Source organism: Gossypium arboreum, chromosome 4 (genome assembly GCF_025698485.1).
Source record: "Gossypium arboreum isolate Shixiya-1 chromosome 4, ASM2569848v2, whole genome shotgun sequence".
NCBI lineage: Eukaryota > Viridiplantae > Streptophyta > Magnoliopsida > Malvales > Malvaceae > Gossypium > Gossypium arboreum.
Window position 1 is genome coordinate 116,117,961 of NC_069073.1, and position 11,148 is coordinate 116,129,108.

The following is an 11,148-nucleotide window of genomic DNA, read 5'->3' on the forward strand; positions in this document are numbered from 1 at the left end:
ATGTTCTGGTGATAGAAAAAGATATCATTTGTTTGTTTGTTCTAGTGATTTTATCTCATCCATATTCCTTTCTAATAGAAAAATGATAAATCAGATGAATTTTTTTAGAAAAGAAAAAATTAAAAACCAGTAGGAAAAATCTAATTTATTATTTTCTATTGAAAAGGGATAGGAATAAAGCGAAATTGTAATCTTATGCAATCTCCTCTCTTTGTTAAACTGCTCAAATTTGAATGAGAAAATTAATATTGATTAATTTTATTGATGTGACATTCATAACAATTAATTAAAATTTTGTAAAAATTTAAAAATATATATTAAAAATAATAAAACTTATACTAATCATTTTCATTTTTTCCATTAATATACGAACTAAATAAAATTTTAAAAATGGGCAAAAACTTATATTAATAATTTTCATTTTCTTCTTTTTTGTTTAAAAATTGAGCAAAAACAAAAAAGTCTCCGTCAAGCTTTCCTCAGGCGGTCGCTGTTCACTTCTATTGCCCGTCTCCGATTAGTACCACCACCAAAATGAAGCTCTCCTCACCCTCTATACATCCAGCGATTGAGGTTTCTCCTAGGAAAAATCAAAATCTTTGAAACCCCAAGCACGATTTCGACTCCAAAGCCTCAATTTGTTGCCATCCGTCGTCATATTTACTCGGTTTCGTATTATATGTCTCCTCTTGTCGTCAGCCACCTTCTCATCGTCTAGATTTGCAGAAGGATACCTGGAACTCTGCTTTTCTTTTCAATTTCCGCTTCTTTGTTCTTCCATTTTTATTTTTCGATTTCTACCTTCTGATTTCTGTTTGGGTTGTTGCAGAGGCTATGCTGGGTGGCTAGCAGTGGCATTGGCCTCCCTAAAAATGAAAATTTTCAATTCAATCCCTCTAGAAATAATAAAATAACAAATTAATTATAGTAAAATTTCACTTTGATCTCTGAAATATGAAAAAAAATCTATTCAATCCCTTCTAAAGTAATGAAATTATATAATTACATTATGATCTTTCAAAAAAATTGTAATTTAATACCGGCCCCCTAAAATAATTCTTGGCTTTGCCCCATAGTTGTTAGGATCATGATTTAAGGGCTCGGGTATGGTAAAATGTTAGATTATTGGTAAAGGGTTATTGCAGTCGTAGATGGTGATGAGGGGTGCTAGCCGTCAGACTTGTTCATAATAAATACCCAGAGAGGCAAGAACAAAGTCACTTCAAAAATCAATTTTTTAAGTGAAAAAATAAATTCCCAGAGAGCCAAAAGAAACACATTTCAATTATAATCTAAAATAAACCCATTAATCTTAGGGACCAAATAAATCAACCGAGATCATGAAATTTGAAGCTAAAAGAAGAAAAAGTGTTGAGAAATTTTTCTAGCTTGAAGCTTCTTGTGAAGCTTGTTGATTTCCAGCACCTCTTCTTGTTCTTTGTTTAACTGATCGTCGATCGAGTTCACTTGAGTTCTTCAAGTTCGAAGCTTGGATTTTCTTTTTCTTTCTTTTTTTACTTTAATGAATCAACCCTTAATTTGATCAAAAGTTAATAATCAAGCTTATAATTTATAAATAATTTAATCGGTGAATAATTAAAAAAACTTTATAATTTATTTGAATTTTTTTATATATTTTAATTTTTAAAATTTTAAAGTTTTACAAAATTTTAAGGGTAATCTATAAAATAGTCACTTTTATTTGCTTCAGGTTACATTTTAGTCCACTTATGTTTGAAATGTTATATTTTAGTCACTTATGTTATTATCTTGTTACGAAGTGATTACTTTACCGTTAAGTTCTATTATCTCTCTAACGGTAATCTTACGTAGTAGTCCAACTAGATTTTAGGTGCCAACTTGAATTACTAAATGGGATAAAAATAGATTTTTAATTAAAAATTTTAATTAATTAAAATTTTTAAACTTAAACCTTAACTAAAAAAACTATTCATCTCCTCTTTTAATTTTTCTTCCATCTCTTCTCTTGTTCAATGAGTTTTTTTTTTCCATTTGACTGGAAAAACTATTATTAAGATTAAAATAGTTGAAATCAAATTGATTGCTTCATAAAGATTCAATGGAGGGTTCAAATATGTCTTATTTGCATTTCTCTATCTCTTTTATTCAATACTGAAAAATAAAAGATTAGATTTTTTATTGTTTAATGAAAACCCTAAATTAAAATTTTTGATATTTTATTCTACTTTTTGAAATTGTTTGTGAACATGAATTTTATGAACTTGAGGAAACAATTCAATGATATGAAATATCTACTTGACCATGATGGATTTACTTGGGATGAGAAGCAACAGATGATAATTACTGATGACCATCTCTGGGCTATTTATCTGAAGGTGCTACTTGACCAAATTTTCTTCCGCACAAAATTTGCAATGTCGCTAATCTTAGCTTACATTTGTCTTCTGCAGGAACACCCTGATGCTCGATCATAGCGGACCAAAAGATATACCTGAACCCTCCATTGAATCCATCTTTATGAAGTGGTCAATTTGATTTCAACTATTTTGATCTTAATAATAGTTTTTCTAGTCAAATGAAAAAAAAACCATTGAACAAAAGAAGAGACGGAAGAAAAATAAAGAAGAGGAGATAACAATTCTTTTAGTTAAGGTTTAGGTTTAAAAATTTTAATTAATTATTCACCAAAAAAATTTTAATTAATTAATTTTTTTAATTAAGAATCTATTTTCATCCCATTTAAAATCCAAGTTGGCACTTAAAATCTAGTTGGACTGCGACGTAGAATTACCGTTAGAGAGATAACGAAACTTAACGGTAGAGTGATCATTTCGTAACAAAAAAATAACATAAGTGACTAAAATGTAACATGAAGCAAACAAAAGTGACTATTTTTGTAGATTACCCAAATTTTAATTAATTGCTGAGGTGGCGTACATGTTGTAGTGTGAATGCAACAAATTTTTCATCCAAATTTGAATAATTTGATAGAAAAAACACAAATTCAAAAATTAAGAAACGAAGAAAAAAGAAAAAGGTTAAAATGATTTTCTTTTGTATAGTTGAAAGGAAAAAAAAATAAAAAACCAATATCTTAAGGAAAATCAAAGGTAAACTAAAAGAAAACCCCAACTCTCAATGATATTAAGAGTTTGTTAGTTACTTTTGGCTGAAATTTTTTATTTTTCAAAAACAATTTTAAAAAAATATTTCTGAAAAGGAGAAGCTAAAATTTTTAATTTTTCCTCTCCTAAAAGAACTTTTGATGCTTAATTACTTTTTCACCTCTCCAATAACATTGTACTTTCCCTTCTTTTTTCGTATTAATGCTTAATTGCAAATATGTTAAAATCATTAATTAAGAATAAAAAATTAAAATAATACAAATGTGTTAATATCTAATTACAAATATTTAATGGTTATATTTAAATATTTAAAATATAGTTTATATATTCTAATTAAATTTTATAAATAGTTAATATTTATTGCTTAAAATATTTAAAATTTATATTTTATATATTAAAATATTATCAAGTTATAATATTCTTTTTATATTCTTACTAAAATATAATAATATTAACTAATTTAAACATTATTTAAGGGCATATTTGTTACTTGATAATAACATGTTTAAAATGGATATTTTATTTTCAAAAGCACTTTTTAACAACAATACTAAATATTCAAATCTTAAACTAAACTTTTCAAATATATTTTTCCACGGCACTTTTCAAAAACATTTCTAAATTAGCCCTAAGATGATGTTAAAACTTTGAAATGAAAGGTGTTTAAGTCTTTTTGAGGAAGATGGGTTGAAGATAGTTATGGGGTTGATAAAGGTCTTAAGCCTATAAGATAAAGAAAGATTATGAGAGCGCGTAAATTAGTACTTTGAAAAGCTCTCTAATAGTTCAGTTAATAAAAAGAAAGTGATTATAGATTGAGAGAATAACTTTGTAGAGTCACAAGAATCATACCTTAGTTCACTATACCTAACTCTCCTTACATCTTGAAGATTATCATTGCTTAAAAGTGTGTTCAAAGTGCTCCTTGTAAACTTATGACAAATACTATTTATTAGTTTCATAATGACTCCCTATTTGTACATTATACCATAAAGGCAAACAAATAACTAGTGAGTGAGTTAAAAGGTCAAATTCTCTCATTTTAATCTTAGATTTTATCTATTTTACCATTAATTATTAAACTTTTACCCTAGTTGTAATAATAATTGTAACAAAAAAGCTAATTGCATGTTACTCAATGATTTAAAATAGAAAAAAAAAGGCCAATGTCTTTCACAAAAGAAAGGTCACAATGTTGAAATATATAAATATAGTAATATTAGCTTCAACCTTTAATGAAATACTAATTGAAGTCTATGTAATGATTTTATGGTAAAAATTTTCACCCTTCTAAATGTAGCATATGTTTGAGTTGAACTAATCATATTAGTTATTTGGGTTTTATTCTATTATTATAATTCACTAAAAAAATTAAATAGTAATTAAAGTTTTAATAGAGATGAAATTAACTATGCTCATGCTCATGCTCGTGAACCATTTAATGGTTATTTAATTTTAAGTTCAATTTTTATACTGAAATCGAAAAGAAAAATTAAAGTTAAAAAGACAAAAGAAGAAATAAAGACAAAAGTATAGTATTATTGTACCAAACCGAAGATAAAATAGCAAGTACGAGTCTCACGAGACTTTGGGCACCGCCATGGGCTTTTAATTTTCGTTTTTATCTTTTATTAATGGTTGATTAAAGGGAAGGTTTTTTTTTTTTTCAAAAAATTTCAATGAAATTGTGATAATTAGCTTGATTGAGGGTGGATGGATTTCGAATTTTCAATAAAGATATTATTCTCGAGGGTATGTATGCTTAGTTTTTAAATTTTTTTATCTCTCTTAATTCCACGAAGAGATATAGATGGATTGATAGAGATTTAGTCTACGTTAATTCAAGTGGTAGAATATTAAAAATATTTTTTTAAGAAATCATATTGCTATTTATCTAATTTTATAATAAAATTTAATTAAAGAAAACTCGATAAATAAAAATAAAAAATAAAAATAAAAATAAAAAATAATTGGACTCTTTGGATACTCCCATTATATATAAAACAGAACCCCACTCCTCTGTTTTCTACGGCCTCTCCCACTTCTTCATTACCCCCTTGGAGCTGTTGCCAATTTCAATGGCAAAGTTAAGCCCCTGTTTTCTCCTCTGCTGTTTTCTCTTCATTCATATCCCCACCTTCACTCAAAGCAGACAACCCTCCTACGCCGAACAGCAAGAGACCGACAGGGTGACTAACTTGCCTGGACAGCCGCCGGTGAAGTTCCGGCACTATGCTGGGTACGTCAAGCTCCGACCTCAAGACTCCAAAGCCTTGTTCTACTGGTTTTTCGAAGCCCAAGATGGAGTTTCCAACAAGCCCCTAGTTCTTTGGCTTAATGGAGGTTGGCATCTTCTTTACATAGTCTCTCTTTTCATAGCTTTACATACTTAATGCTTAAAGAAAACTTAAAATGAGAAAGAGTCAAAGATGAAACAGGTTTTCAAACATTTGTCCCTAAAGGACTTTGATTGGAGCAGAGCAGCTGATGAGTGCTGTGATTTATTATTATTTTCCCACAGTAAAAGAGGAGAATATTTGTTGTCATAACAAAATATTTTAGAGGTTGTAAGAAATTAAATTTTCAACTTTAGGGAAATTTAAAGGTTAACTATTATAAGTTTAATTTTTAATATTTATTTTTAATTTATTTTTAATTTAAATTTAAGTTTGATAATTTAAAAATTAAATGTTTAAAAATAAGTATTTAAAAGTTAAGTTATAAAATTATTACTTAAAATTAATTACATAAATATATATTTTAAGTTATAAAAATATATTCTACATTCTATCTTTAATTTTTAAACATTTTATCTTATTCTAAACAAAAACTAAAATTTAAATCTTAAAAATTTTGTAGGATAATATAATATTAAAATAAATAAAATTATATTAAAATAAATAAAATTAAATTAAAATTTCTCATTAACTGATAAATAGCTCTTATCTACTTATAATTTTCTATTTTTTATAAAAATATTTATTGAATTTTTTATTTTAAATTATCAAATATTATAAAAATATTAATTTTAGTTAATTTAATTTTTCAATGGTCAATCAAACAAGACAAATAACTTTTATGGGAATAACTTTTCTAAATTTTTAAAATAAATTATAAAATTGCATAAAAATATTTTAAATTTATTTGTGTGGTTTTTTTTTTGAGTTAATATTTTGATACAATTACCCTGTGTAATTTTATGATGTATAAAATTAAATGTAGTAAATGCATTAAACTTAATTTTTTATTTTTTATGTGCAAAATCAAATTCGTTTTTATCACATTAACCATCATCAAATATTTTTAATCTAAAATTAAATTAAAACTTAGAAAAGTTAATTTTCAATCTCAAAAACTAAATGTTTTGCTCTTCGCAAGAGACAAAAATCATCAACTAACCAGAAAAAAGCTGAGTTTTGGCCAAATGAGTTTTAGATATACGAAGAAAAAAAAGTATTTTTTAATTAGGTTTTCATATCTCTATTCCTTTTCACAAATTTAAAATTTAGTTACAATACTTTTATTTAAGAATTTAATATTTATTTTAAAATTTTAAAATTTAAATTTAATTGTTAACACTATTAAAAATGATTGTTATAATTAACCTAAATTTAAAAAATAATTTTAACAAAATTAACAAATTAACATGAATTTTAAAACTAATTGACTATGAATACATGAATTTATAATATATTTGAACTTTTAATTATAAAAACCTGTTTTCATAATTAAAAATGAATACTCTCGAAAACACAATAATTGTACAGTGTGCAGCAGCAGTGTTTCTTCCAAGAATAATCATTCATTCATTTGTCGGCCTATGAACTTGAAATTTTAAGTTTTCAACTATTTTTGGATTTTTTATCTTTTCTCTAATTTTTATGATTCTGATTGTATATATATTTTTAATACAATATGTAGAATTATTGGTAATTTTTAAATTTATAATTAAGAGAATGATGCATTATAACACGCTCGAACTCATATATTTTATGTTAATAATAATATTTATACTAATCGAATTAAGAATCAATTTATTTTTATATTTATTATTTAATTGTTTACGATAATGAATAACTTAGCTAATAAAAATCATATTGTCCTATCAGTCGCGGCACGAAAGTCAAATTTTGGAGTTCCTAAATTAATGCTAGTATATGAAAGTGTGAATCATTTTTCAAAATTGGCATGGCCATTGGACACATCCATCACTTACTTTGACCCTACCTGTTGGGTGGCCATTACCTTTGGGACTTTGACTCAATGTGTCCATCTCCTACAAAATTAATATCTTTTTTCTATCAATAAACATGAGCCGTCCGATCAATGCCCAACTTGTTCTATATTTTACTATATACTTTTATTGATTTTTTAAAAAATATTACTTCTTGTCTTTTATGGAATGGTGTAATTAATTATTATTGACTGTAATAATAAATTCGTTGGATTTTAGTAATATTAGAAAAGATTGGAGTTGAATTATATTTTATTTCTTCTATTAAAAATAGATAAATTTATTTATATATATTAGATTAAAGAGTTAATTAATTATTTTATTAAAAATTTTATTTATTTTTACTGTTTAAAATTGATCTATATACGTTAGAATAAAATATATGTGGCACATAACATATTATTATCTGGCTATTCCATTTGAAGTTTTTAAAAAAATTAACTTATTTTTTAATCTAATTTAAAAGGATTGATTTGCTTTTTTTTTTTAATAAAAAAATCAAAATACAATCTGATTTAATTATACAAAAGAAATAGTTGTGGGTCGAATGCTTGTGGCTACATGTGACTGACAAATTCTCATGTGTCGATATTTTGGGTTTGAGACCCAGCTGCTCCCCCAATTCTAGTGAATTAGTAGAATAGTTTCCCCTTTCTTGTCAAAACCATATATCTCTTTCTCCTTTTTTGGTTGGTAAGAAGCTTCTCTTTGTCTTTATACAAATTGTATTTTATTTTAAATTAATTAGGTTCAATTTGAACGATTAAATTTATGTTAAGACAGAATAACAAGAAAAAGAGATGAATTATGATGGCATTGACTGAAATGGCAATGTTTTAGGACCTGGTTGCTCATCAGTGGCCTACGGAGCAGCACAAGAACTTGGTCCTTTCCTTATTCGTAGCAATGGCACTCGCCTTACTTTTAACAAATTCTCTTGGAATAAAGGTACCCCCCCATTACTTCCATTCAAGTATATATACATATATCTTTCTTGATTTCCAATACTAACTTGTTATATATACATATGTAGTTGCAAATATACTGTTTTTGGAGGCACCAGTTGGAGTGGGGTTTTCATACACCAACAATTCCCAAGATTTACATAAACTGGGTGATCAAGTTACAGCAGCCGACTCTTATACTTTCTTAATTAATTGGTTCAAAAGGTTCCCTAACTTCAAATCCCATGACTTTTACATTGCTGGAGAGAGCTATGCTGGTATATGGTTACCCATCCATTATTATATATTAAATATATATGAACCATCATTCATGTTTTCCTTTTATTGCTTTTGTCTCCGTCAGGTCATTATGTTCCCCAGCTGGCTCAACTCATTTATGACAAAAACCAAGGGTCAAGTCCAGATTCCTACATTAATTTCAAGGGATTCATGGTATGTGTTGAGTCGAGTTGGAGCTGAATTGGAAAGTTGAGATAAACAATAGATACTTATGCTTGTTTGGGTGTTTTTGTAATGTATTCAGATCGGAAATGCTGCGATCAACGAACCGACAGACACGTTGGGGCTGTTCGATTATGCATGGAGCCACGCCATCATTTCGGACCAACTCTACGACAAAATAAACAAGGAATGTGACTTTAAACAAACTAATAATCTAACGGTTCAATGCGCCGATCATATGAAAGGTTTCATGGATGCTTATGCTAACATCGATATGTACAGCATCTACACTCCTGTTTGCATTAAAGCTCTTGGAACAAGACGAACCTTTCCCAAACTCCCTGTAGCTCCTCGTCTCCTCTCCCAACATGTAATTCCCCAAATAAACCCTATATGTATGTATGTGTATGCACTGGTTTGCTAAAATGCTTGATTTGGAATAGGGTATTTGGCATATGCTACCAAGGGGCTATGATCCATGCACAGAAGAGTATGTTGAGAAGTACTTCAACAGAGAAGATGTTCAAAGTGCATTGCATGCTAATCTCACAAAGCTTTCATATCCCTACACTACATGCAGGTATAAAAAAGCTTTCTAATTAATCTATGCTATGATTATGGTACGTAGGCAGAGGGCATCCTGGAGCTTTCGAGTATTTAATGACAGCATGTGTTTAATCATCGAAGTAGAGCTTTCTTTCTGTTTACATAACACATAAAATTTAATGAATGAATGAGACAAGAAGTGCCACTTTATTTGACCTTTCCTTTTCACTTCACTATGGCATCCAAACTGTTAAATACCCAACAACTATAGAAACAAGCTATCGTTCAAGCTTTTCTTTCTGTTTATCTCTTGATTTGAATGTTATTGACTTACTCGTCAACATAAATATTGGCAGTGGTGAAATCCAAGGTTGGAATGACTCGCCTGACTCTGTTTTGCCCATCATTCAAAAACACCTCAATGCTGGCCTACGTATTTGGATTTACAGGTACATACATACATACATACATACATACATACATACATTTACAAAACATTTTGATTTAATTGAATGAATGTTGTTGTTATGGCAGTGGGGATACAGATGGGAGGGTGCCAGTGACATCAACGAGGTACAGCATAAAGAAAATGGGACTAAAAGTAAAAGAAGAATGGAGGGCATGGTTCCACCAGAGCCAAGTGGGTGGATGGGTAGAGGTGTATGAAGGGGGACTGACGTTTGCCACCGTGCGTGGTGCTGGCCATCAAGTCCCCGTCTTTGCTCCTCGCCAGTCCCTTTCTCTCTTCACCCATTTTCTCTCTGCCAACACCTTGCCTTCTTCACGTTTCTAGCCGCTAGCTAGCTACTTGCTAATGCTATCCATTATGTTTCACCAACCAGAATTTGGACGTTTCCTTCATTACATTTTGCTATTTTAGTCTTTTTAGCTACCAATCACCTCCAAGTTCCTCATTGAATTTTTTTACCTCGTGATTTTGATACGCTTGTGTTTGTCATTATTGCATTGTTGCTATAATCATTTTTCGTTTATGATTTTTGAAATAATTGATTATTGAAGTTATATACTCCAAAATATATTTATTAAAATTTATATAAAATTCAATTATATTCAAATTTCACAATGGATAGATTTTAACTTTTTATTATAGTTTTTAAAATTAGTATTACAGTAACTTTAATTTTCAACATTTATATATTGTATTAATTTAATCTTACTTTAAAAAAATTAATACTCAACATTTACACATTGTATAATTTAGTCATTTTTGCAGTTTCTTTGTGATTTTTCATTTAAAAGCTAAAAAAAATTATCAACTAAATTTGATAGAAAATGTACAAAAGATTTAAGATAATAGATTTTATATTTTCTTATTCTTTTAAAATTAACTCTCAATGTCACAAAAAATTAATTTACACAATGCGTAAATGTTGAGTGTTAATTTTTTAAAAAAGTTAAGACTAAATTAACACAATGTATAAATATTGAATGTTAAAATTACTATTATATCTATTTTAAAAGTTTCTAAATAATCTTTTAACAATTAATGATAAAAATTCGATAATTAAATAATTATTTTGTAACTTTTATAATTAAATAATAAAAATATTAATAATTAAATAACTATATAATTTATCCAAATTCTTTGTAGAATCGAAATACGATTCGAGCTGACCTAATTCACTCGACCATTTTGATTGGACCAATAAAATTAAAAAATAAATATTTTTGGAAGTATAAACTATTTACTTTAATTTGCCATAAAGGATGGGTTTAGCAAGTAGTAGTGAAGCAATGATTAAAATTGAGAAATGTGTAACCTTATCCACCACATAACGAGAATGCTTCCTCAAAAGCCTAACTTTTATGACACAAATGGATGTATAATATTGTC

The 11,148-nt window shown here is 27.8% G+C and overlaps 1 protein-coding gene and 1 long non-coding RNA gene across 2 annotated transcripts; one reads left to right on the forward strand and one right to left on the reverse strand.

The window, feature by feature from the left end:
• Nucleotides 1–333: 333 nt before the first annotated feature.
• LOC128291839 (uncharacterized) lies at nt 334–1,545 on the reverse strand. Its single transcript, XR_008281774.1, has 2 exons — nt 1,426–1,545; nt 334–866 (listed from the first exon to the last, which is right to left on the reverse strand). It is a non-coding gene; the product is annotated as an uncharacterized LOC128291839 (long non-coding RNA).
• A 3,559-nt stretch (nt 1,546–5,104) lies between these two features.
• Nucleotides 5,105–10,300, forward strand: LOC108460960 (serine carboxypeptidase-like 35). The gene is made up of 8 exons (XM_017760684.2): nt 5,105–5,450; nt 8,182–8,289; nt 8,375–8,563; nt 8,650–8,738; nt 8,830–9,117; nt 9,191–9,327; nt 9,650–9,742; nt 9,828–10,300. Exons 1-8 carry the CDS (start codon nt 5,186–5,188, stop codon nt 10,084–10,086), a joined length of 1,428 nt encoding a protein of 475 aa, XP_017616173.1. The 5' UTR covers nt 5,105–5,185; the 3' UTR covers nt 10,087–10,300.
• Nucleotides 10,301–11,148: the final 848 nt, after the last annotated feature.

Bases quoted from the DNA above. Each gene is read 5' to 3' on its own strand.
- LOC108460960 (XM_017760684.2), top strand. From the start codon at position 5,186: ATGGCAAAGTTAAGCCCCTGTTTTCTCCTCTGCTGTTTTCTCTTCATT. The intron at 8,564-8,649 runs GTATATGGTTAC...TGTCTCCGTCAG, and splicing joins TGCTGGAGAGAGCTATGCTG to GTCATTATGTTCCCCAGCTG. The intron at 9,118-9,190 runs GTAATTCCCCAA...GATTTGGAATAG, and splicing joins CTCGTCTCCTCTCCCAACAT to GGTATTTGGCATATGCTACC.